Below are 27,271 nucleotides of genomic sequence, written 5' to 3'. Positions count from 1 at the left end.
TAAATACAAGCTGTGTGACTATCAAGGTTACCGACCAAGTGTTCACCGTCTGTGATATTCTTGATTGTAATTATCTCCGATATGCAGGAATAATTACACTGGTGCATACAACTTGTCTTGTAAGTGGTTTTTACTTAAAATAAATTATGCTATTGTAATACATAAAGAGAGATGTTTTTTTTTGTGTCAGGTTGAGCGAGATCGTAACAGCCTGATACAGCAGACAGTGAAGCAGCTAAACACTCACTACAACAGGAAGACAGGGACGGAGCAGCCGCTGGCCGTACATAGAATTAAAGTGGCATTTAAAGATGAGCCGGGAGAGGGCTCTGGGGTCGCCAGGAGTTTTTACACGGCTTTCGCACAGGCGGTGACATCTAGTGAGAAATTGCCGAGTCTGGAGGGGTGTCTTGTTGGAACAAAGGGCATGCAGTATAGTAAGTTTGTGCTTTGTTTTAGTTATTGTAACCAGGCAAATGGTTTAATCTGCCTCCTGATAGTTAAATATTGTTCAAGTTTTATGGGCTACTTCAAATTGGCAGGAAGGTCAGTAGCATCCACAACTAATCAACTTATTTCTCTTAGATCTGATGCAGAGGCTTCGATCAAGAGAACGAGAAAGAGAACGTGAGAGAGAACGTCTACGGAACCTCAGTCGCCAGCGCAGCCGGGAAGCCAGACGAGCACTGAATTATGATGCACCTCCATTCTACCTGCCAACAGATGGCGGCACCCAAGATAGCACCACCGACACTGACCACTTCTCTGCTCACAGGAGACAACTGGGAGAGAGACTGTTCCCTAAAGTAGCCAATCTACAACCTGTAAGTAGAGAGTTAGTGACAGGGATATTATAATACAATATAATATATACAACTGAGAGAGAGACTGTTCCCTAAAGTAGCCAATCTACAACCTGTAAGTAGAGAGTTTGTGACAGGGGTATTATAATATAATATAATATTATACAACTGAGAGAGAGACTGTTTCCCAAAGTAGCCAATCTACAACCTGTAAGTAGACAGTTAGTGACAGGGATATTATAATACAGTATAATATATACAACTGGGAGAGAGACTTTCCTAAATTAGCCAATCTACAGCCTGTAAGTAGAGATGTAGTGACAGGGGTATTATAATACAATATAATATATACAACTGGAAGAGAGACTTTCCTAAATTAGCCAATCTACAGCCTGTTAGTAGAGATGTAGTGACAGGGGTATTATAATACAATATAATATATACAACTGGGAGAGAGAAAATTAACATACAAAAACCAACTTGAGTAGACAAATCTGCACCAGTCTATGAAACTTGGGAAGTGTATTGCATATGAAATTTAATATCTTTATTCTTTTTGCTGGATATATAACGCAAAGCAAAATTATAAACAAGATGTTTCTTTGTTCTTTTAATAAAGTCAAACTTTTTCTTTGTTCTAGTCTTTGGCCCCTAAGATCACAGGCATGCTGCTGGAACTGTCCCCGGCCCAGCTCCTGATGTTACTGGCCTCTGAGGAGAGCCTAAGACAGAGAGTGGACGAGGCGGTGGACATTATTATGACCCATGGGAGGTAAGGAGAGAGAGAGAGAGATGAAGTCCAAGACTGGATTAAGCATTGGACAAGGAGGTGAAGGGGGGCTAAAGAATGGTTTGGACAATTATTGTACCACCAGCGTTAGCGCTGGCGGTACACATGGTTTCGGTCCCGTCCGGATCGTTCCGTTGGCTCCGCCGGCTCCGCCGGACGGCTACCGTTACCGCTTCTCCTCCTAGACGGTAAGGGCCCCCGTACCCATCTCATGGATTTAGGTCACCTATAATCTCAACTCGTTCCACGTAAAATTTGGGCTTTGTCGGTATTGGGGTCTGGGTGTGGCACTCATTGCAATGCACCCTTGTCTAAAAATGGCAAAATTAAATGGTAATTATCTACCCTACAGAAGGAGTTATGGGAAAAATTTCTATAGACGGCTTTCCAAAAGTCATATGTGTAGATTTCAAATATACCCTTGGATTTGACCTTTACTTCAAGGTCAAATGGGCCAAAATTTTCAAAAAAATGAAATTTTTTACGAAAAAAATTTTTTTTGCCCTGTTATTCAGACACCACACAGACTTAACCAATAATATTATTGGAAGGTGTTACCCTTTAGGTCATCTTTCATCTCCATGAATTTGGGGTCAATCGGTGCATTTTCACGGGAGTAGCGGCCATAAGATACCGAAACTGAAAACTGTCTCTAATTCGGGAACCGTTAATGCTAGAGACCCATTCTTTTTTGCATTTTGTAGAGCATGTAAAGCCCAACACTGGAGGTGGTCTCGGTTTTTTTGTATTCCATACGGTTTTCGAGTTACGCTGTATCAAAAAGTACATATTGGTGGTAAAAGCAAAATGTGCAGTACGGTAATGGATAATAAATTTTGAACTCTGGAAAAATAAAACATAAGGCTTGGCAAAGCAGACAACTTGTGTTCAAAAATGACATTATTTCATCAAATTTGAACTTCTGAAACTTCAGAGCACCTCCTATTTCAAGAATTTTGACCAAAATGACATTTTCTTTATTTTAATTAATTTTTTCTGTACGAAATTTAAGGCACATTATGGTAACTCCAAAATTATAACATTTAGTCCCTTATATCTCCAAAACTGGCAGAGATAGGTCCATAGTTACTATTGAAGTTGAATAGGAAGTCATATACTGGCAATCTTACTATGACCTCGAAAGTGACCTTTGACCTACTTTTCACCATGAACTGAACTTTGCAAATTTTTCTTCCCTTTTATCTCCAAAACTGGCAGATATAGGTCCATAGTTACTATTGAACTTGAATAGGAAGTCATATACTGGCAATCTAAATGTGACCTTGAAATTGACCTTTGACCTACTTTTCACCATGAACTGAACTCTGCTAATTTCTTTCTCTTTTAACTCCAAACCTGGCAGAGATAGGTCCATAGTTTCTATTGAGGTTGAATAGGAAGTCATATACTGGCAATCTAAATGTGACCTTGAAATTGACCTTTGACCTACTTTTTATCATGAATTGAACTTTGCAAATTTTGGTTCCCTTTTATCTCCAAAACTGGCAGAGATAGGTCCATAGTTACTATTGAACTTGAATAGGAAGTCATATACTGGCAATCAAAATGTGACCTTAAAATTGACCTTTGACCTACTTTACACCATGAACTGAATTTTGCAAATTTTGCTTTCCTTTTATCTCCAAAACTGGCTGAGATAGGTCCGTAGTTACTATTGAACTTGAATAGGAAGTCATATACTGGCAATCTAAATGTGACCTTAAAATTGACCTTTGACCTACTTTACACCATGCACTGAATTTTGCAAATTTTGCTTTCCTTTTATCTCCAAAACTGGCTGAGATAGGTCAGTAGTTACTATTGAACTTGAATAGGAAGTCATATACTGGCAATCTAAATGTGACCTCAAAATTGACCTTTGACCTACTTTTCACCATAAACTGAACTTTGCAAATTTTGCTTCCCTCTTATCTCCAAAACTGGCAGAGATAGGTCCATAGTTACTATTGAACTTGAATAGGAAGTCATATACTGGCAATCTAAATGTGACCTTGAAATTGACCTTTAACCTACTTATTACCATGAACTGAATTTTGCAAATTTTGCTTCCCTTTTGTCTCCAAAACTGGCTGAGATAGGTCCATAGTTACTATTGAACTTGAATAGGAAGTCATATACTGGCAATCTAAATGTGACCTTGAAATTGACCTTTGACCTACTTTTCACCATGAACTGAACTTTGCAAATTTTGCTTTCCTTTTATCTCCAAAACTGGCTGAGATAAGTCCGTAGTTACTATTGAACTTGAATAGGAAGTCATATACTGGCAATCTAAATGTGACCTTGAAATTGACCTTTAACCTACTTTTCACCATGAACTGAACTTTGCAAATTTTGCTTTCCTTTTATCTCCAAAACTGGCAGAGATAGGTCCATAGTTACTATTGAACTTGAATAGGAAGTCATATACTGGCAATCTAAATGTGACCTTGAAATTGACCTTTAACCTACTTTTCACCATGAACTGAATTTTGCAAATTTTGCTTCCCTTTTATCTCCAAAACTGGCAGAGATAGGTCCATAGTTACTATTGAACTTGAAAAGGAAGTCATATACTGGCAATCCAAATGTGACCTTAAAATTGACCTTTGACCTACTTTACACCATAAACTGAATTTTGCAAATTTTGCTTTCCTTTTATCTCCAAAACTGGCTGAGATAGGTCCGTAGTTACTATTGATCTTGAATAGGAAGTCATATACTGGCATTATAAATGTGACATTAAAATTGACCTTTGTCCTACTTTTCACCATAAACTGAACTTTGCAAATTTTGCTTCCCTTTTATCTCCAAAACTGGCAGAGATAGGTCCATAGTTACTATTGAACTTGAATAGAAAGTCATATACTGGCAATCTAAATGTGACCTTGAAATTGACCTTTGACCTACTTTTTATCATGAACTGAACTCTGCTAATTTCTTTCTCTTTTAACTTCAAACTTGACAGAGATAGGTCCATAGTTACTCTTGAACTTGAATAGGAAGTCATATACTGGCAATTTACTGTGACCTTGAAATTGACCCTTGACCTACCTTACGAAGAACTTAAATTTGATTGTACCATATATATTTTTTGCAATAGTTTAAATTTTGTTGATTGCATTTTTACAGCTTGTCAAGCACAAAACTGGTGGCTGTGTCCCTTATCTTGTGTATGTGGGGGTCTATACGAATGCGCTTGCTCCAGCTGGTGGTACAATATTCGGAGGCGGTATCGCCTCTCTGATCCTCTAGTTATGAAGGGGGTCGGGGTGGAGGGGAGTTTTGACAGAGACTTTGACCAAGGACATGATAATAAAGTATGGCTGGGAGAGTAACATGTAATGATATGTCTTGAACAAATATTATAAATATAATTTTATTACAATTATAGATATAAACTAATTTTGTGAGCCATTACCTAAATATCAATACATATTGTGGGGAGGTATCTTGTCTTTATTAAGGTATTTGTGTGGAAAACATGTACAGGTTCCCTTTAAATATTTAAAAAAATAATGCTACCCCTTAGCTGTCTCTGGGCATGTTGTTGTGTATTTAGTATATACGTATCTGTCCCCAGGGAAATGAATGCTGATGCTCTGCTGGATCTGGACATCTTCAACCTGTCTGCTGACAAGACCAAGAAATCTGGTTCCTCAGCCGGGTCCAGGGCCAGTGACTTGGAGGAGGAAGAGGACGACAGTGCTGCCCTTTTTTGGCAGCCAGGGAAACGAGGGTTTTATTCCCCAAGACCTGGGAAGAATTCACTAGAAAGATTGAACTTGTTTAGAAATGTTGGGAGGTATGTATGTGTTTTTGTACTAGATTAAATATTAATGATAACAACTTTATAGTAGTAATTCATCATTGAAAAATTCACCAAAAAAGTTGAATTTTAAATTTTTTTTGCTTTGTCCAAACACCTTTGGAGCTGATATGTGTTTTAAGAAAAAAAAAACTAGCAAGATGAAGCGGTTTTTACCTAAAAAATTTTACCTTCGAGGTTTTTTCATAATGGCAACTTGATTATGAGTAGTTTTTAGTAACAGTGATCCATTTTTATTATCATACTATTTTTGGACTGTAATTTACTCTTGTGAATTCTTCATCATTTTGTTTCCTAAAAGTTAACCCAATTTTATTTTTAAAATCACAGAATAATAGGCCTATGTCTGCTACAAAACGACATGTGTCCTCTCTTCCTGAATCGCCATGTGATCAAGTACATCTTGGGTCGCAGGATAGGCTGGCACGACCTTGCCTTCTTTGATCCTGTGATGTACGAGAGCTTGCGACAACTGGTGCTAGACTCCGAGACCAAAGATGCTTCGTTGATGTTTGCTGCTCTGGATCTGACGTTTAGTGTTGAACTCTCCCTTGAAGAGGTATGCTGGGGAATTTGATTGTTTATTTGAGTCCCTTAATTTCGCACCCAGAACAGGTGCAGAATTGGGCAATACCTGGAAAATGTTTCTTGGTAGATTATTGGAGTTTTTTGTGCTTTTGCTCTAGAAATTTTGAGTAAAAGTATGCTGCAACTCTTAAGACGTTTTATTATAACGTCTATGTGCATGTTTCAGGGTGGTGAGACAGTAGAGCTGCTACCAGGTGGCGCTGAGATTGAAGTGAATGCCCAGAACGTCCATGACTACGTGAGGCGGTATGCGGAATACAGGATGGTGCGGGTGGCCGAGAAGGCCATGGAGGTAAGCTTTGACTACCTTGATAAACTGGAACTGGTTTTACTAACAGTATAAAGAACCAAAATTGGTCCTCTCTCTCTCTCTCTCTCTCTCTCTCCACTTTAAGTCAAAGACAAGTGTGTTTCATGTCTTCTGACATCTGTTCTGTTGCAGAGCATGAGGCAGGGAGTATTTGATGTCATTCCTAAGAACGGGCTGGACACGCTGACCGCGGAGGATTTCAGACTGCTGCTCAACGGAGTTGGAGACATCGACGTCCAGAGCCTGATCAGCTACACCTCATTTAATGACGAGAGCGGTCAGTTCAGAATTTAATGATTTTGTTCTAACGAGCTTGATATACATACACAAAGGGTGACAGTGTATTATTTGACATATATTCCAAGTGCAGATACTCAATTTCAAAAAAAAAAAAAAAAAAAAAAAAAAACTCTATAACCAAATATTTTGTTATAGTTGGATAACATCTCTATGTATAATGATGAAGTATGTTATATCTTTAGATGTGTACAATAATAAAATATGTTGTATCTCCAGGTGAGGGCGGAGAGAAGGTCCAGCGGTTCAAGAGATGGTTCTGGTCAGTGGTGGAGAAGATGACCAACCACGAGAGGCAGGACTTGGTCAGTGATTGGTGGCCCTTTTGTTACAATAACTAGAGACATATTTATAATAGTATGGTTTACTGATTTTGAAATAACCAGACACAACCCGGTCTCTTTGTTTTTAAGGAGGGTGGAGGATTTAAGTGAGGCAATCAGACATTCTCTTGTCAAACTTTCATTCCTATTTTAAAGGAATTATTCCACTATTCACTTTCACTTTGATGTATTTCTTCATTTTGTCATGTATAATGCCCAGGTGTTTTCCTGGCCAGCCTTGATACAGATCTGATTCTAACTTCTGTGAGTTGTTTATAAACTTGAGCTCTAATTCAGAAAATATCAGATTTCATCAGTTCAGGATGTGTCTTCAACCTCAGTATTTTTACCATTTTAATCACACATCCTCAGGTCTATTTCTGGACGTCCAGTCCCGCTCTCCCGGCCAGTGAGGAAGGATTCCAACCCATGCCAACCATCACTGTGCGCCCGGCAGACGACAACCATCTCCCCACAGCCAACACGTGTATCAGTCGACTGTATATTCCCCTGTACTCAAGCAAGGTCATATTAAGGAGTAAACTACTCATGGCCATCAAAACAAAAGCTTTTGGCTTTGTCTAACACTGGAAGGATAGGTATTAGAAGGACATTAGACACTACTAAAGCCAAACACAGTCCTGGTAAAATTTGACAGGTAAAAACAGTCAGCCGACAACTTCAGGGTTTGTCTAACACTGGAGGTTACTAGACACGACTTAAGTCAAATGGATTCCTAATTTGACATTAAAAAACAGTGAACTTGCAACTGTGGTTTTGTCTAAGACTAGAAGGTGTTAGGTATGGGTATTAGATGCTTCTACAGCCTGTCAGAGAGTTCTGATAAAATTTCACATGAAAAAACAGTTAAAACCAAAGTGTTTGTGTATGTCTAATTGAAGAATGTCTCAGTTGGGGTTGCACAGCTGAGCAACATGTTAGAATGCTTTTGTGGCTGGAAAAGTCTGTTTTTGTGTTGTGTGCTGGGACGCTGTGGTAAAACTATTCTGAGGAGTAAATTGGCGACTGTCACGGCTTGTGCTGTGGAGCTTCAGTGTGAGAAAAGAAGAAACTATTAGGGAAACAAAGCTTTCCATTCCCAAGAGATGTTACTCCAGGTCATGAAAATGAAGACTTTTGTTTGGAAGAGAGATTGATTTCCACATGCGATCATGACATTATTAAGTGTAACAGAAGCTTGCTGTAAATGATTCCAAAGGGAAATTACTAGAACTTGTCCGGAAAGAGTTGATGGATAAAGTATGGTGATTAGAAAAGCTTTGATTGCTGCTGTTGAACTATGGAATCACTGGGGTGAACATCAGGTATTGGAAATAACAACATAATAAACTACAGCTGTAGCTCCAGGTTGAGCTGGGTGAAAGCCTCAGAAAAAAAACACTGATGAAAGCTGTGATCAGAATAAAATGATCATTCAGCAGAAATTATTTCTTAGTGATCTGAAAGAAAGGAAGTGCATTCAGTTTGTAACAAGTGGCTCAGGAGTCTGAATGTAAGCAGGTGTGCCAGGTGCAAACAACAGATTATTTTAAGACGTGTTAAATGCTGTAGAATATGTTCATTATTTGACCTCCCGTGGCAAAAGGAGGTCATGAGGTCAAGGGTCATGATGAGACCAAAGGTCAATACGTATAAGGGACCTATAGATACAAAGCACTTTTTCACCAGTTTAAAGTAAGTGTTGATATCATTGTGGTGAGCATACTTGTACATATTGAAGAGCAGACATATAGATGGACCAAAGGTCTGGTTAGCAGTGAACTTTTATTTTCATTATTATTATTATTATTATTATTCAATTTTTTTCATCATTATTTTAATAATTTTGTTAATATTATAATAATAATTATTATTTTTTTAATTTCTACCACTTCATTATTATTATTTATTGGAAAGAAGTGGTCAAGATAAAAAGTTATAAAGTTAGAGCAGTAGATGGATCTTAGTATGAGCCAGTAGTGTAGTACAAATTATTGTTCACATAATTGTAGAAATTCCCTGCAGGGCAGTTATAGACCTGAAACAGCAGATTTAATAACCCATCTTTTTCTACCCCCAGAAGGTTCAGACCTTGTTGAATGTTTTAGAAGTAGAGAATAAATTATTTTACATTTGATAAGATGAAGAGAGAAATTACCATGTGTGTGTAAAGAAGTAGTATTACAGTCATGTATCCTTGGGACTGTCACTTGAGGACCAGGGCCCTGCTTTACCAAAGAAATTCTGACTTAAAATTTAGCCCACTTTGACCTAAAATGACTCAGTAGTAGTACAACTGAGTTTTAAATTGCGCCTGTTGTCTGTCAATAAAGGCCAAAGGTCATGAGGTCAAGGGTCATGATGAGACCAAAGGGCAATATGTATAAGGTACCTACAGGTATAAAACAATATTAATCCCGTCATCTGACAATAAAGACATGACTAATAATGCAGACCAGCAGTTACTTTGTTTTAGATGACATGTGCACAATTCTCCTGGATTGAAATACACCAAAATGTGGGTGTAAAAGTTGGGATCAAATTTTAAGATGAGGTTATTTTATGAAACTGCCCCCACCCACTCCGGGTTTTCAGGAATACGGGGGTACTGCGCGTGTGCAGGTTCAGGTTATAAGGAGTAGGGGCGGTGGCAGAATTTATTATTTTTTTGTTTAATCAACTTTAAAATAAGTGAGTCTCTGTCAGATTACGTGAGCCACACACACCCTGTCCTTTATTCAACTAGGCATTGAAATCCAGAAACTATATTTACTTTGAAGCTTCCTCTTTATAAATTGATGTAAATGTAAACTTTTTGCGAGATTGAGGATAATGCTGTAAGATTATGTTTTGTATAGAAATAAAGAAAATAAGAGATCAGACATGTGACCCAAACATTTCAGTAAAATATACCAAATACAGTAATAAAACTGAAGCAAGCGAAATATTATCTGTTTATTTTTCTTCACTATGATTTTCGAAATGCATATGAAGGGTAACAGTAGGTCATCTTAAACCGTGTTATGGCCGATGCCATGTACCTTCACAATTTTTTCAGCATTTGTTTCGAAGAGAAAAAGAGACCATCACCTGAGAACACACGCACGCACGCGCGCACACACACGCAGAGAGAGAGAGATAGTTGACGCTTGTAAGATACAATAATGGTATGTACAACGCGTGAAGATTGTCTTTTTACATACATATTTGCTCTTCTCATCACAGCTCAGGATGCCCTCTACAGATGACCCTTTTGGAAGGAATGTTTCAATAAAATAAAGTGCCAATCTACGCGGATTGTCTGTGTTCAGAGTAGACAAGATCGTCCAGGTGAACAACTGTCAAGCCAAGCAGGTTCATTCCACCAAAATGTATCCCTTTGATTCACGTTAATGACGCTCGAATTTTGTGTAATGTTTGCACAAATCGCTTGCCTCTTAAATTGTAATTTTAGTAGTACCCTCGAGTGTACAAATAAATGGACTGTCATTGACTCAAGCAATACGGAATATAAAATACCTATGGACTTGAAATAGCACACAGAGCGAGTGAGTTAAGCCCCCTTTACACTGGACGGCGTCCTTTCTGCGTCCAGCAGTACTTCCCCATTTGAGAGTTAAAAATTATAATACTTTACGTGCCTACAACTGGCCGATCAATGAGCATTCATTCTGATACAAAATCAATGCTCGTGCCTCCTTATTAAGACCACAGCGATGCCAAATTTCATGGTCGCAGAAAGGACGCCGTCCAGTGTAAAGGGAGTATTAAGCCCCCTTTACACTGGACGGCGTCCTTTCTGCGTCCAGCAGTACGGCCCCATTTGAGAGTTTAAAAATTATAATATTTTACGTGCCGACAACTGGCCGATCATTGAGCATTCATTCTGATACAAAATTAATGCTCGTGCCTCCTTATTAAGACCACAGCGATGCCAAATTTCATGGTCGCAGAGAGGACGCAGAAAGGACGCCGTCCAGTGTAAAGGGGGTATTACTGAAGTGACCACTAGAGTCACACTGAAATCGCACTTTTGTGGAATGACCCCAACACAACGTCAAGAGTTAGAGGTCGCTGCAGTCTACAATCACTTTCAGAAACATGCAGTCGTCTTTGATATAAGCGGCCCCGGGCTTGTCTAACTGGGCCTGTGGAACGAAGGAAGGAAACCCACTGGCGATGTTCATCTCTGATGTCGGTCGTTTAAAACTGGAACTGCTGGCGTCCGGTCTGAACGCATCGATCACGTGATTGAGGTTGTTCTGGTCAAGCAAGATACAGGTCACTTTCTGCTTGAATGGCCAGCGGAGGAGGGCGTCGTAGTGCCCTCGCATCACCACAAAGAAGAGGCTGACGTGCGTTCCTTTCCCCATCCCGTCGCCGTTCAGGTAGAGTCGACAGCACATCTTGTAGCCGTGGGCGCTGGTGTAGAATGCGGGAGAATAGAGGCTGCTCACGCGGCCGCTGACGGCGTCATGGCGTTTGCGCGAGACCTCAGTGATCTTCCATAGAAAAACGCCGTTGTAGCTGGCTGATTCAAGAGCTTGGATCCGAAGGTCTTGCTCTGCCATTGAGATGTCCCTCAAGGCAATGACCCGCTCAAGTGCCTTGACTTTGTCCTCACTGCTCTTAAGTCGTTCTTCTTGAACACGGCGCGTGGCTTCTTGCGATTCCAATAGCGCGCTCGTCTTCTCAATGTCTCTGGCTATTGCCGCCACCATCCCCTCCAAAGTGGAAAGTTTGTGCTCCAAGGTCTTCAGATTGTCCCTCATTTGTTCCACACGTACGGTGCTCGATTCTCCAGGCGTCGACGGCTCTCGTCTGTTGATTTCAACTACCTTTTCTTCGAGCTGTTGGACTTGAACACGGCATTCCTGCAGTCCGACCTCCATCTCTCCAACTCGCCTGGTCATTGCTTCTACGCCAGTTTGTTGCTTGTGGCCGACTTCTTTCTGGAGATCTTCGACTCGCTGTCGAATTTCGTCCATCTGCGCCAACATGGCAGCTTCGGTTTGGAGCTTAAATTACAAAAAAGTTTTTAAAAAGATATAAGTCGATCAGTACATGGTCTATTTTGTCATATGTTATCCTTCTGTGTATTTTGAGTCCATTTTATCTCAAATTAAGAGTGTCCTTCTTGCGGAATGCTCTTTTTTACCTACCTTGCATATGGCATCTGACGAGTCGTCTTCGGAAGTTGTGACACGCCTTGAAAGGCATGATCTCTCGTGGTTCTAGAATCAGAAAACTAGAAAATTTAGAGGTAAAACATTGACTTTGTCGGAAAACTGGAGACCAGAAAGCTCCAGAAATCAACTTATCACTTCAAAATTTTGTAGGGACATAGAGGTGAAATATATCAGATTTACAGTGTTATGTAAAAACGCTGATCAGCCCCCCCCCCCCCCCCCCCAAAAAAAAAAAAATTCTATATAATTACAAACAGCCGTCTGCGATAACGTACTAGCATACCACGGTCGCAGTTGCCTTGTCACATTTAAACAGTAAATCGAGGCATTTTGGCACATTCCAAATCGTAAAAAGTATTATAGATTAACTATTGATTTATCACACGGCAGTCAATTAACCAACCTGTTGGTAGGTCTTCAAATCTCCGGTCCAGTCACATCCGGTTTGGCGGCAGGCAACCAGCAGACGATGTACTTCACGTCTAACTGCCATGTCAGGGTATATCTTCAACGATAGATAAATGAATAAAAGTTATTTGATTCAATTAATGTTTAACCAATTCATCAGTTGATTAGTATTTTTCTCAACTATAATATCCAACTATGCAAATCTAGCTTTATAGACTGGTGTAAGCTGAAGTACCTGGCGGTCATCCATTTCATCGATCTCTGGACAGTCTGGACACAGACGGCCGCCGCCAGATCTGCTCCTCTCCACACAGCCTGCACAGTGTCTGTGTCCACACGGCGTCTGCACTGCGTCCCTCAGCACCAGCTGGCAACTTCGGCATTTGAAGTGTTCTTTGATTTCCTCAGGCCGAGTGAACAACTCGTGTTGGAACCCCCCAATTGGGAGGCCTTCAGGCGTAGTACTCTGTGATGTCACAGCTACATGTGGTGACGTCAGACCAAAACGTTGTGACGTTAGACCCACACCTAGTTCTGCAATAGCCATGTTGTTTCTGTCCTAAATTTGGAAAACGGAAATTTGAACTCATAAAACGTTAAGTCATATCGTTTATAAGGTCTATTTATTACATTTTCTTCTGTCAAAACTAGATTTTAGCAAGCATTTGGGTGAAAAATTATTATCAGTTGAAAAAGTTTTACTAATGAAAAGGGAGATGTAACACAATGAAATTCATAATAACAATTTGTTCATTGTGGTAGTATAGCTTTTTGGTTAAATTATCCTCAGATTTAAAGCAAGAGTTTGTGATAAAAATTGTCTAAATTTGTCAAGGACAATCTTAATGACGTCATTGACCTACAGAAAAGTAAAAAAAGGTAAAACAAGTGTTGACGTCATTACGTGGATCTTAACTTGTCTGCAAAGTTATAAACTCTTTTACTCTACGTAACTCACCAGATCACGCCTGGCCCTCTGTGCAAATTCTCTAAGTTGGATGTTCCATCCGCGTAAAGTGTGGTCATCAGTGAGTTCATACCAGCTGATTGTCATAGGCTGGGACATATTGCTCAGGTGGATGACATTCACGTGAGAGCACTGGGCACTGGGCACCAAGTGGGCGAAACACTGGGCGTTAATCAGGTCGATTGGGACGCTAGGGCGAAGCTCGCTGGCCACAGTGCTGACACGGTTAACGTAGTCTTGCAGGGGGCAGTGACCACCGGCCAGAGGAATCTGACCGTCCGATGACCCGTGGCCGATAAACAAGATGACGATGCGTCCCGCGTTCCTGTGCTCTCTGATGAATGAGGAGACTTCATGAAGAAGATCGGTTTCCTCGTACACCATCACTTCTCTGATCACGTTTTCGTTTTGGTTATCGGCACCCGGATAGATTTGACGAAAGTCGCGGATTTCGCACTGTCTGTTCTCCGCGTCTATCCCCGAGTGTGGCGCCGCAAGGAGAAGAAACGCCACTCTCCTGGCTTTTTGGATGGCCTCATTGTATTCCTGCCTAACATCCCTGTGGGACCCTCTCCCAGGTAGGGCATTGAGGCTCAACTCACCGCGACCAAGAAGGAATTTTCGGAAATACATCCTTTTCTCTTCATCGTCGTCCGGCAAATTTACCCCGTACTCTCGCCACCCTAACTCCACGTAATATTCTAAAATTTCACGTTCCCTGGTACTCTGTTCATTTTGAAATTTCTCTTTCAGCAATTCCATATACTTGTGAACGCTGATACGTTCTTTTTTACCAAGAAGATACTTGGTGGATTTCCCCTCTCTGCTAGCACCTGCCATGATTGCTGCCGACGAACCCCAATGAAAAACTTGTGATAGTTATGACTTAAATATACAAAATTCGTTGTTTAAGGTCAACCCGTCCAGTCTCTTATCAACCGTGTTTACCACATTTAAAAAAATCCTTAACTTATTCATCGGTGTTATATAGCGTCCAGCTTGATTCAGAATAGTGACGGAAGAAGGAATAACAATCATGCATCTCCTGTCAGTAATACCGAAAGCGTTTTCAGTGACACTTTAAAGAGCTGGACTTTTTAGTCTTTCGGAAGAATAAGCGACAAGACAAAGTAGTTCAGCGGTGTGCTAAAAATAGAAAGGGGATATTGTAAATAATGTCATCTGACTGCATAAGTTTGGCGCGGAAAGTCCCGTCTTTGTTCATTCATATATAAAACAACGGCCAGTTTTCACTAACTTAAGAAACCTTGGTACATGTATTAATATATGCGTAAACTTGATAATACAAATGATATTTAATGAGTGTAGTATCTTAATTAATGTGCTTACACAAGGACTTACTTAGCAGTCTCTTTACTGAATAGTTGTTATAAACTTGGCAGTATAACTTGCTACATGTAGATGGCACATATAGTAATACACAGTGCATATAGACCCTATCCCATTTTTTTATGCAATTATTTGTAAATTCTAGATATTGACCATATGCATCACAGGCCCATAGCCAGCAATTTCAAAAGGGGGGTTCTGAAAAAGTGGACCTTTTCCCATTAAAACTTCATGTAGGCCTACCTAGATCAAATTTTGTCCACAGTGGACCTTTTGCCAGCGAAAGGGGCGGTTCTTACGAACCCCCCGAACCCCCCCCCCCCCCTGGCTACGGGCCTGCATCATGTATATGATAAGCAAAAGGAGGTGGTTATCACTACAAGCAGCTATTTAAATACTTACTAGCCCCCCCCCCCCCCCCCCCCCAATGCAATAATCAATAATGTGTTTCGGTATGCTAGATCTTAAAATAGTACGGGGAATTCCGTTATGCCGAGCCATGGTTTTAGTAGAGAAATGAAATGGACTTCCCGGGACCTCCGAATCCCGTCTTAATCACGGGGGTGCAGATGGTTTTAGTAGAGAAATGGACTTCCCGGGACCTCCGAATCCCGTCTTAATCACAGGGGTGCAGATTTTAAGGCGTGTGCATAAAGAATGTTTTACATCTATGTCTCACAGATATCATACTTAAATTGTTCTATACAGGAATTTTGTTTGCCCTGCACCCACCCACCCCCCTCCGTCCCTCTCACAATTTTAAGCCACGCACTGCCAGTGATAGCTACGTCGAACTTTTCTTTCCCTTTCTTTACTGACTTGTCTTTTCCTTTTTTAACAATTAACTGTAAACCACCCTGAGCTTCAGAGATAACTTGACACTAACCTCTTCACTAACCTCTTCAATAGCCTATCTTCATCGTGTCAAGTTACCTCTGACCACATTCGATTGCCCCCGCCGCCCGCCAATCAAATTTAAAGCCCGCACTCAATGACTCATTGAACGACCTTGCCAATGAACGCGAACGAGTCAAAGCGCGCTTTGTTCAAATCCGGACCAATCAGAGATAAGGCTCAATATCAGGGACTTGCCGTAACCTGTGGGCAGCACGAAAAATACATCATCCCTCAGTAGATAATGATGCAGGGCCTCAAACTGCTCTGGTTTCAATTCCGATATACTCATATTTTGCAAAGAATCAAGAGATAACTTAACACATTATTTTACGTGGTCACTCGTAGGAGACGCCATGCTTTCTTTGTGTACGGTTAATCACTCGGCACTACTCGGATGTCTCCGCACTCGACAATAACCTTGTTGTTAGTATGGAGCTTGCGGAATCAGCCGAGGATTACCGATTGACGGTCAACCAATCAGCGTTTTCACCAAACTTTGGTGAAAAATTTTGAAACTTGGATTCGATTGGCTTATATAAACTAGGTCAAACTATTTTCGTCAGAGGTAACTTGACACGATGAAGATAGGCTATTGTGAAGAGGTTAGTGTCAAGTTATCTCTGAAGCTCAGGGTGCTGTAAACTGAATACGGTTGGAATTTTTTCGACTGAGTCGCTGGGGAAACCGTGGATCAACCACGCTTCAATAACCACGAGTATAGAAACAATAAATGAGTTGCCATGATGGGCTGTTCTTTTCTTTGGATTCAAAATCAGACTTGGGGACCATTCCCACAGATATTTGGATCGATCTATCTCCCTGGGGTGGGGGTGTCTCACTAAATTGCTATCAAACTGACCGGCTTAAACGTTTGTCACGCCTAGTAAAACTGTAAGGGGGTAATTATCTTTACCCCTAGCTGATGCGGTAGACGTGACAGACATTAAAGCTTCTTGAGCTGATAGGAATTAAGGGTAAAACCCCAGTGAGTTAGGTCGATCCAGATGGATTGATCTTAGTATGGGAACCCAGTCTAAGATATTTGTACACAATAGATCACACTATCTGCAGTTCTCGATCGACAGGACCGCGGGGGGAGTAAAATGTTTGAGTGGGTGTTTGAGCTCAAGGCCCATGATATACGCGCGGCAGGGTATGTGCACGGCGTGTACAGTACTGTGGACAAGGGGTGAAAAAAATTAGGAGACATTCAAATGGACTACCTCCCCCCCTGCCCCTTTCTGTACGGACTACGGCCTGGAGATTTATCATAACTGCAACAGATTTGTAATGAAACCTAACAAATTCATTAATAGGCCTACATATATACCACTGTGAACACGAACATTGGAGACGGTACACTACTAAAGAACGGATTTAGCCGTCCATTTATGAATGCATTTTTGTAAGGTTTTTAAAACCGCCTCCCCATCTCCATCACGCCCTTTAACAAATACTTGATCGGGGCTATGGACTAAATGGGTCATCTAGAAAAAAAATAAGAAAAAAAGTACAAAACAGAACAAAGCCAAATCATTAAGGACATTTTATTACACACAAATATTTGATACCATTAAATTTTCAAAGTTATAATCTGAAGGAATGAAATAATGATGAGAGAACAGTTTCATTAGCTCTGTATGTATCAATTTAAATTATTGATTCTCTTTTTATCAAGAGCTTATAAAATATGTGGGTAGATGGAGAAGGTTCTCTGCCAATGCTAGATATAAAGATGACCAAAGACAAAGAACGGATAAAAACTACAGTGTACAGGAAAGCCACGAACACAGATCACTACTTACAGTGGTCGTCTCTTCATCAGGCCTACCCAACTACCAGACTCGGCACCGAATGATCCTGAATTCACCGGTAGATCAGACCACACTACCTGTTTTCAAGGTGTGTGTCAGATCGCATTACACAGTATCATACCCTGAACGAATTTTGAGTGGTGATGCAATGCTTTTCAACCCCGCTGAGAATCGTCACTATCACATCGCGTACTAGGTAAGAGCGGTGTCGCGTCTGATACTGTGAAATGCGTACTGATACACACCTTGAAAACGGGTAGTGTGGTCCGATTTACCGGTGAATTCTGAATCATTCGGTGCCGAGTCTGGTAGTTGGGTAGGCCTGTCCATCCAACCTCGCAAAAACTTAGTGTACCAGCTTCACTTTTAAACCAACGTGAGATCGTGATATCCGATACAGAAGACAAACAAATAGAAAGGAAGAAGATTGAAAAAGACCTGTTAGCATGTGGATATCCAAAATGGGCACTAAAACAAGGGAAAAAAGAGGCACGAACAGACATGACAAAGAAAAGGATGCAATGGGCCCCACTGAGCGGGAAAGCAAAGCATAGTATTACCATACTGCAAAGGTCTGTCAGAAAAACTAAGCCGGATTTACAAGAAATATAACATCAAACTCCACCATAAGACAAGCACCAGTAAAATCCAAGGATCCTCTAACCCAAGGAGAGCAATGTGGTGTGATATAATCGGTCAAATGTGGAACCTGCCAAGGAGAATACATTGGCGAGAAAGGAAGACCATTAGCCACAAGAATGAAAGGACACAAAGATTCAGTGGCCAAAAACAACTGGAAATCAGCCCTTGGAGAACATACCTGCAAACATCCAGGTCACCACATTTTCATTCCAGTTGAAATGACCCTAGTCATTTACCCCCTGATGATGGTGACTGACAGTCACAGAAATATTGGAGGTAATACCCACATATTTTATAAGCTCTTGATAAAAAGAAAAACAATAGTTTAAATTGAAATAGTAATGTTAATAGTTCTGTTAAAAGGTGCCCCATTTTCCTCGACGTTCTGTCACTTAACAACGTGAACGGAAAAAGACAGGCTGTACGTTGCAAATGAATAGTCTCACCTACCTCCAGTGCAGTGAGACACGCTCCTTCATAGTTTTTCTTTTATTAAAACTATCTTTATCGGAAGTGAAAGATACGTGTTATGTCTGAACAACCGTCTAGATTACAAGGCTTAAAGTGCGATGGACGTCACGATGGAGGAGGAATCCAAGATAGAAAACAGAAAACAATATGACAAATAATTAAGTTATACTTAAGCCTCTTTCCCCTCAATGTGAGCAGAACAACCAATAAAGGCTAAGAGCGCATTCTCAACGAATTAAGCCAGGCTTTACAAAGCCGGTGACCTAAAAATGGCGGACGTACATGAAAGAAAAACCGCCTAATCTTTTAATAGTCTCTCCGCCTCCCCAAACGTCGTCCCTGCGGGGTACAGTAATTAAATCGCGTCTCCGTTCGCCATGCGGAAGCTACCTGAGAAATATTAAGTGCGCATGCTCATCAGTTAAACTCGTGGTGAAGAAAGCATGGCGGCTGAAGGCGATCGAAGGAAAAAAGCTCTTCTGTTCTATTATCTTTGAAAACAGAGACGAAAAAGGAATAATTTGGCCCGTAGAGCAGCAATGAATCGACTATCTACGGAGATAATATCACCAGAGATATTCACGGAAATATTAATGTTCGGAGCCGAGATTTAATTACTGTACCCCGCAGGGACGACGTGTGGGGAGGCGTGTGAGAGGCGGAGAGACTATTAAAAGATTAGGCGGTTTTTCTTTCATGTACGTCCGCCATTTTTAGGTCACCGGCTTTGTAAAGCCTGGCTTAATTCGTTGAGAATGCGCTCTAATACTCATATAAATTAATGCGTTGATAAATAGCTGATTTAAAATATACAATATATAATTCTATACTTTGTGAGTTTATACACGCAGCAGCCATGCGTATAATTGTTTACATTAATTATCTGTTCACGGCAGTCACAATAAATACGTGTGTAAAATAGTAATATTGATTAAAGTGTTTTGATATTTACATTTCATCTTTTCAACTACGTCCGTCAAACGCAAACGCAACCCTTCTAGCCTCTAAAGACACGTATCTATAGGTAATGTGCCTTGTTATCGTGTCGTGACTTATTGTAGGCCTAATTTTATTAGACTGTAGTCACTGTAATTTTCTTGGGTAGTTTTCAACATACTTTCTTTTTTATTGTTTATATATATAATTGTGCTGCTATTTATTTTTTTATTAGATGTAGTTAGATATAAAGTCTATGATATGATGATAGTATCTTATCTTATATATGAAGGTGTTTATCAATAAAGTATTCCATATTTAAGTCCAGAATTCATTTATCTGCATGTATGTAGATTAAGTGGAAAAACCTTTGGATTCTGATCAAGACGAAGTATGTAGGCTATACACTGATAACAAAACCTGGAGTCCGAGTTCCAACTTTTGTTCACCACGTCGATAAATGTGTTATATTATAGGTCTGGAAAAGTTGTACCTAGGTTATACACACCCGCCAAACACCTGATGTGGGGGCTTCTCGTGCACAGTATCTATGACGTAATCGGTGGGCCCGCCTGCCATGTTGGGAACAGATACCGGGAAGTCTCGTTGTGAAGAAGTGTCCATGTGTAGCTCGTTCGTCAACCAAAACGTGTCAACAGTTTTTTTCCCCTGAAAAAAAAAAAAAAAAACATCATCATGAAAAGGGAGGTGAGGGTTAATCTCATTGGGAGAAATGTTTTGCATCATAGGATGGAAACCAGTGAAGCCTCTTAAAATAATTAAATTTTTATCTTAGAATAGTTTTGTCATTGTGTATAGGTTTTCTAACGGAAGAATGCAAACTGGTGTAGAGGAGATGCACGCTTAATATCCCAAACCCCTACCCTCACCCCACCATCTACCCCACCACACCCAACACTCCCGTAACAACACCTCAACACTGGCGGATCCAGTAATTTGGTGGGTGAGTGTAGGTGGGGGGGAGGGCACAAACCTAAAATAAACAGTAGAATAGGGCATAGATTACTATAATGTGTAGCGGCTCAGGATTGACACAAGAAAACAGTTTTGTTTCTTCCCTTTTTCGGTGAACCTGTTGTAGTCACCTGACCTGAAACCGCCATTGTTTTTAAACAATGGTAAAACATCTAGGATTAGTTGATCCGCCGACAAACAGATCCGTGGATCAAATACGTTCCACTTACTCGAAAGCTTGCCGCATAGCCCCCACTAAAAGACAATGAATAGGTTTCCCGCGGGGAATACGCGGTAAGCTTTCAAGTGGGTCGGCCATATTTGATCTGCAGATCTGTTAGTCCGCAGATCATATATGGTTGTGAAAGGCTCATAGGAAGACTGTGCAGTATACATACGCTGACTGCGATATTCCCTCTTCCAGTCGTCACGAAGCCATATCCAGGGTATAACAGACCCTTCGTATCCACTGATATCTGAATTCTTCCCGCTGAAACATTTCAATTATTCTAAAATTTTATCTTATTAATTCTTAAATTTTATTTATTTAATTTTGTGATTAATTAATCAATTCATCGAATTTTTGCAAGAAAACTGACGAAATAAAGATGGGCACATGTTAAAGAAAAATTATGCTGTAAACCGTGCAGAGAGAGAGAGAGAGAGAGAGAGAGAGTATAGAGCAGTTACCTTTCCCGGTAGATTCCATTCTGGATGCAGTATTCACAGTGTCTCCAAACAGACAGTACCGCGGCATCTTCAGCCCTACCACGCCCGCCGCCACTGGCCCTAGAACAGAAAGTGAACGCAGCATACAATCGAAGGTCGATATTCCCCGTCCACCACGAACCGTCCTGGCAATCCTGACAGCGAAAAAAAAGTGTTTTAAACTTGTTTTAAGCAACCCATAGAAATGAAGAAACCTCATCACGCGTTTCAAAGGTTTACTTTGTCAACACAAAGTTTCACCATCTGAGATAAGTGCTCTGTGTGCTTCTCAGGACGTGTATAATTAAAATGATTAAGATTCTCTTGCATTGAAGGACTCGAATGCTAATCATTATTGTTATTTGTGCATGCCTGACAGAAAAGAATCCTTGGGTCTTTTTTCTTGTTGCTGGGTCCTATCATTCTAGTAAATTCAGTACTGTCCATTATATTGCATTGCATTGCATTGCATTGCATTGCATTCTCTTCTCTTCTCTTCTATTCTTTTCTATTCTATTGTTCAAATGTTGAAATCTAATTTTGCAACAACCTAATGCTTAAGATAAAAAAAGGATAAAACTCACCAGAATGTATCCCAATCCTTATCCTCAGTCGCTCTCCAGGCAAATGCGGTATCTGGAAGCTGTTGACCAGTTTCATTAGTTCTAACGACATCAGTGCAATCTCAGTGGCGTGTTTGTCGGCGTTAGGTTCTGGCAGACCGCTCACTACCATGTAGGCATCTCCAATTGTTTCCACCTTGTACACATCATAGTGGTCAATGCAGCCGTCAAACATACTGAAATTGTTGTGTAAAGGATATTTCATTTAGGTCCGTAGTAATATACTAACGATTATTATATTAGCGCAAATGAAATGACTTATTCTGAACTTCGGTTAAGTAAAATTCATTGAATTAAAGATAGAAATAAAAGTAAATAGAACGGTGGATGATGAAATAGACACAGTTACCAGAAACCCCTACTTCCAAGTGATAACTGTCACTTTATACACACTGCACGTTATTGCCACATTAACAAAGATTAAGAAGAGGTCTTAACATAACAATAATCGATGTCCGAGTATACGTCTTTATACTGTCACTCAATTATTGTCCACAAGCTAGAGTAATCACCTTTGTATTTACGTCAAAGGCCACGTGACTTCCTGAATGTGTTTTTTTTATCCGGAGAAGAGAACAGATAAGAACCAATTACTGCACGATAAGTGCATCAATATACATGTTCAGTACGATCAAAACAACCCGCTCCCGTACATTGATGCGTATATCCCTTTTGAAATAAATGGATTTCTATCTATCCATTCAGCAAGATGAGAACTAAATTACAATGGCAGTTTGTCTCCGAAAACAACTCGAAGTATTAATCACGCTCTTTTCCTGAGTGAGATTTTGGAAATAAGTGCACGAGAAACTGATTGTTTAATATCCACGCAAAACAAACAAACAAACACACACACACACACACACACACACACACACACACAGAGAGAGAGAGAGAGAGAGGGAGAGAGAGAGAGAGAGAGAGAGAAGATTTTCAGAAACTAAAACCAATCAGTAATTGTCAAAGCTGTAATTCCCTTGTGTGGCACCAAGCAAGGTTCGCAGCAGGGCACCTGTTAGCCAGCAAAAACTATACGACAGTCACTTATTACCTGTATAAAACATTGAGCAGGGTTCGCAGCAGGGCACCTGTTAGCCAGAGAAAGTCTCTTATTACCTGTATAACCCATTGAGCATGATGATCACTTGGTTGGGGGTACTCTTAGATGCCATGTCGGTAAAGGAGACGATGTCACTGAAATAGATTGTTACGCTCTCGAAGTGCTCTGCCGAAACTTCATTCCTGAAAAGAACAATTTTAGGCACACATCTGGAGATACATACTGGATAATTTTTTTCTTTTTAATTTAAGAAATACCCTAATCGATTAACAGATACATTTGAGTGTATATTTTCTAGCAGTGGCTTTAACTGGTGGTCGATATAATAATAATAATAATAATAATAATAATAATAATAATAATAATAATAATAAGTTATCACCATGGATTCACCTTTTCTTCAGCTGTTCGGCTACATTGTATTGTATTGTATTGTTTTGTATTGTATGGTATTTTTTTTTTTTTTTTTGGTATTGTCACAAATTAACTCACTTCTTCTTCAGCTGGTCGGCCACACTGGGAGGCAGCATCCGGTGCAATAACGTCTCCGTCCGCTTCTTCTCGATGGCAAGCTCACTGGTCTTCTGGGACACCTTTCCAGCGTACACCTTCAGCGTTTTCATAACAGACCGAACGCTGGCAATGTACCAGATAGTGGTGGCAGTACAGAGGGTGAGGATGGCACCAAGTACTGCCAAGTAAATTGCAGACACGCGCGTGGAGCTCTCCTTCCCTTCTTGTACTCTTGCTCTGATCCGCTCCGAGCTAAATTCCAATAATTCCCGAAGCATCGAGATAAACTTGGTCAGATTCTCGAACCACCTCATGCTGTTAGTATACCTGTGGCAGGAGAAAAGGCGACTATTATTTATAGTTTCACAGTTTTTAAGGTCTAAAGAGAACTGGGTTTACTGATTACAAATATTAATGGATAATGATCGCCCCCTTCAAGTATCTTCAGTAATTGTACTCCATTGTGCTATATATCATTTTGTTGTATATTATTGTATTGTATATTGTTGTGTTGAACATTACTGTTGTGTTTTCTTTATTGTAAATTTAATTTGAATGACAGGGAAAGAAGCACACACACTATATATATATATATATATATATATATATATATATATATATATATATATATATATATATATATCAATATTGAAGTTAGATTGTTTTATATTTTACTTTAGTATAATTAGATTTTTAGTATATTTACCGTTTGTGGGTAGACATATTGCGGCAAAGTTCTTCAAATCCATCGCCAAACACGGTCTTCTTTTGTCTTTGCAGGTCAGGAAGCAGGTCCGCATGTTCTGAATGGAGGAGGTCGTACTGGACTTTACACTCGGGGTCGTAATTGAAAGCCAACTGTAACAAGGTATCAACCTGGCCCTCTAGCTTTGAAAACCACACCGAACTGTCTTTGGTATACCCACACATTGTGAAGAAGGTGGAGCCCAGAGCGCGCTGGAGACCAGCGGCGTCGGTCACGCGAAGGAACATACCGTTGCCTGTGATGAGGGGCCACAAATCGGCCTCCGATGTTAGTTTTAATTGTTGCTCTCCCCAGTTCATTAACTGGTCGTTAATTGATTTGTAATAATTGATGCTGCTGTGAACGGTGATTCCCAATTCATTTGTCGTTATCCGATGCTTTTGCAAGTCCTCTTGAAGCTTGAGTTTTCCCTGTTTACCTTCGATGATCTTGCTGCCCAGTGTTATCTGAGGAGGCCACTGTGAAAGGCTGGCAAGCTTCAAGTTGGTCTCAGAACGTTGTGCATCTAAGGTAGCCAAGGCGTCGCTGTTGGAGCCATTGGAACTGAGGTACATTGCTGTCAGGCCTCGTTCCTTCTGCAGGGCCAGTACCAGATTGGTCACAGCCATGGTAACGTCCAGACTTCTCTCAGTCTTGACTGCAGAGGCCAGATTTTCGTATGACTGGCTGAAGTTGATTCCTACCATGATGACTAACAAAACTAACGGCACGACCATAACGGCTATCAACTTGCCCGTCTGCCATGACGTCTTTTCCTGGGTGCCGACCACAACTTCCCGGATGTCGCACTGGCTAGACCGGGACACGGCAACGCTCTGTCTTGCCTGCGGACCAACAACGTCAACTTGATTGCGTTTTGGAAACCTCCAGGACAGTCGAGTCTCTGAATTCCTTGGCGCATCGAGCGCTGTCTCCTGTGCCATGACAGTTGGTTTGTAGATTATCTGAAACAGAAGATCAGTTCCAAAATGTGTCTTCTTGCAGAGGTTAATACAATAGGAGACACGGTGGGCCATCCTCCCCCCCCCCCCCCCCCCCCCTCACCAAAAGCTTCGGAGGTCTCCTCTTCTTTTTCGTACCCTTCCCATCAAGATGATACAACAATCGAAACTTTACTTAAGGATATTGTAACCCTTCTCCCAAAACTCCTTGTTCACCGCCTTAAATACAATCTTTTGGGTAATAATTAAATCTCAGTGTTCAGTGACTAAATTCATTAACTATCACTCATACGCCATCTTACAGATAACGACAGAATCGCAATTTTAGGGTAAAAACTGAAAAATCGCTTTCTCAAATTTCTTGTTACCTGAGCACCCACGATCACCGTTTCATCGCCGGTTTAATGACACCATTTAGTAATCCAAAACACTGCCAGCGATTTTTCTTTAAGGCCTTAGTTTAGATTTTATCGTTGATAAAGCAAATAATACCTTTGTTTAATAAAAATCCTGTAATTAGGGGCTCATAACTCCATAACTAAAATATTTAAACCACAATGACAGCACGAGATTGTAGCCCATAATTTATGGACATCTCGGCCAATTTTCGTGATAAAATATGGTTCAGGGATGAAGTTACGCCCCAAATATACTGATTGTTATCTCACCTCAAAATTGAAAGGTGTTAATTAGACGATGAACGCTTTGAGTTGCCTATACTTATACATTCCAACGAGAAATATGAGGGCCGTTATTTTATATTTTCGAGGAATTTTATTGTTTTAAATCAGCACAAAGATAGATGCATTATTGAATAAGTAGATGCAGGAAAAAACTCACTTATGGTATCTGGGTGATAATGAAGGGTAACATTACCCTTAGCCAAGCAATTTTCTATCGCTCTGTCCGTCTGAAAAAAAAAAAACATTCTCCTCTTAAACTGTAACATATTGCCCTCACTTCACTCCATAAGCAATACCCAAGTGCTTCCCCACCTCCTCAGTAAAAAAAGAAGATCCGCCAATGTTGTGACACGCTATTATAACAAGATTCGGAATGTTTTCCCTCAATCGAGCTGCCTGTTCTATTACCATTGCATGGTATTTATTAAGATAAAGTTGTGGCAATTGTATGATTAAGGGTCGAGTATAAGCTGCAGAAAAGCCGTTTTCCAATAAATCCTGGAGTGACGCTATCATGCTTTTAGGTCCGCAAAACACTTGCAATTTACTCAATTTATAGATTGTCTGTTACCTGTTTTAACCGTACTATTGTTATCAAGACAATGTTGAATACGACAGTTGTGACAAATGACAGCTAAACATGATGTGTCTTTACCTATTAATACGTTAACTCTAGAAACCGCACAATACTACATGTAGAACATTCCGAAAACGCACACCTCCGACATTTAATGATAATAACATGAAAAATATGGATTATTTTCGAATTATGAGGAGATCCGTATTTTCCTGAATTTGTTATCATTCCATTCTTTTATGAATAGCTGTTCATCCTACAATTGACATTTTATGTACTGTATAAAAGGTAAACACGTGCATTTCTGTGCCAGTCCTACCTTTTTTCTCCTTAATGCGGCGTTCTTTTACTACCATTCAGGCGGCATTCGTCAGGAGCATTCGTAAGCTATGGTGGTGAAGGATCTAATAAGTAAAGTGCACAATGGATCTCCACCTTATTACTTTTATAAGCATACAACATGCGCATGCGCACTGAAAGCTAATTGTATGTTGTTTTTTTATCTGGCGTTGTCGTGTTCACAAACAAACTATTTCTGGAAGGAAGGTTACATTGTCCTCGGTTCAATGTGTACACACGCAAAACACATCCAAGTGGTTTTCGTGTGTATGCACGTGTTTGAGAAAATGGGGGATCCTTGGATTAAGCAAGCAGCACTTCTAACTGCCCCCCTCACCCTCCCCCCCCCCCCCCCCCACACACACACACATACCGTGAAAACGCCCCTGAATCAATGAATCATCAACTTCTGAAAATACTGGCGAAAATGAATTTGCTTGACAATTTTAAAAATACTGATTAAAACTAAAGC

General features: G+C 40.4%; 3 protein-coding genes across 4 annotated transcripts in view; 1 reads left to right on the top strand and 2 right to left on the bottom strand.

Annotated features, from left to right (window-relative positions):
* LOC106179040 (E3 ubiquitin-protein ligase UBR5) overlaps nucleotides 1-9,393 on the top strand; it is a 37,489-nt gene extending 28,096 nt beyond the window's left edge. For both annotated transcript variants that reach the window (XM_087019143.1, XM_087019142.1), the window contains 9 exons: nucleotides 191-437; nucleotides 586-824; nucleotides 1,445-1,575; nucleotides 5,177-5,398; nucleotides 5,753-5,981; nucleotides 6,177-6,302; nucleotides 6,453-6,597; nucleotides 6,837-6,922; nucleotides 7,313-9,393. In XM_087019143.1, the coding sequence (XP_086875269.1) occupies nucleotides 191-437; nucleotides 586-824; nucleotides 1,445-1,575; nucleotides 5,177-5,398; nucleotides 5,753-5,981; nucleotides 6,177-6,302; nucleotides 6,453-6,597; nucleotides 6,837-6,922; nucleotides 7,313-7,525 (1,638 nt within the window). In that variant the 3' untranslated portion in view covers nucleotides 7,526-9,393. The remainder of the gene's footprint in view (nucleotides 1-190; nucleotides 438-585; nucleotides 825-1,444; nucleotides 1,576-5,176; nucleotides 5,399-5,752; nucleotides 5,982-6,176; nucleotides 6,303-6,452; nucleotides 6,598-6,836; nucleotides 6,923-7,312) is intronic.
* Nucleotides 9,394-11,004: 1,611 nt separating this feature from the next.
* LOC106179037 (TNF receptor-associated factor 2) lies at nucleotides 11,005-14,624 on the bottom strand. The gene is made up of 5 exons (XM_013562525.2): nucleotides 13,496-14,624; nucleotides 12,773-13,096; nucleotides 12,533-12,634; nucleotides 12,103-12,174; nucleotides 11,005-11,958 (listed from the first exon to the last, which is right to left on the bottom strand). The coding sequence occupies exons 1-5, from the start codon at nucleotides 14,342-14,344 to the stop codon at nucleotides 11,005-11,007; spliced, it is 2,301 nt and encodes a 766-aa protein (XP_013417979.2). The 5' UTR covers nucleotides 14,345-14,624.
* A 4,822-nt stretch (nucleotides 14,625-19,446) lies between these two features.
* Nucleotides 19,447-25,223, bottom strand: LOC106179002 (uncharacterized). Its single transcript, XM_086994621.1, has 7 exons — nucleotides 24,200-25,223; nucleotides 23,473-23,820; nucleotides 23,037-23,162; nucleotides 21,882-22,096; nucleotides 21,280-21,378; nucleotides 20,988-21,079; nucleotides 19,447-20,283 (listed from the first exon to the last, which is right to left on the bottom strand). Exons 1-7 carry the CDS (start codon nucleotides 25,180-25,182, stop codon nucleotides 20,113-20,115), a joined length of 2,034 nt encoding a protein of 677 aa, XP_086850747.1. The 5' UTR covers nucleotides 25,183-25,223; the 3' UTR covers nucleotides 19,447-20,112.
* Between the last annotated feature and the right edge of the window lie 2,048 nt (nucleotides 25,224-27,271).

Source organism: Lingula anatina, chromosome 8 (genome assembly GCF_051362555.1).
Source record: "Lingula anatina isolate TDL-2025a chromosome 8, LinAna3.0, whole genome shotgun sequence".
Lineage (NCBI taxonomy): Eukaryota > Metazoa > Brachiopoda > Lingulata > Lingulida > Lingulidae > Lingula > Lingula anatina.
This window is presented reverse-complemented; position numbering and strand designations above follow the sequence as displayed.

Coding starts and splice junctions, on each gene's coding strand:
- LOC106179002 (XM_086994621.1), bottom strand. CDS start 25,182: ATGGCACAGGAGACAGCGCTCGATGCGCCAAGGAATTCAGAGACTCGA. Junction 23,821..24,199: donor AATATGTCTACCCACAAACG/GTAAATATACTA, acceptor CTCCTGCCACAG/GTATACTAACAGCATGAGGT. Junction 22,097..23,036: donor ATGCTCAATGGGTTATACAG/GTAATAAGAGAC, acceptor CAACAATTTCAG/TATGTTTGACGGCTGCATTG.
- LOC106179037 (XM_013562525.2), bottom strand. CDS start 14,344: ATGGCAGGTGCTAGCAGAGAGGGGAAATCCACCAAGTATCTTCTTGGT. Junction 12,175..12,532: donor ATTTGAAGACCTACCAACAG/GTTGGTTAATTG, acceptor TTCTGATTCTAG/AACCACGAGAGATCATGCCT. Junction 11,959..12,102: donor CGTCAGATGCCATATGCAAG/GTAGGTAAAAAA, acceptor TTGTAATTTAAG/CTCCAAACCGAAGCTGCCAT.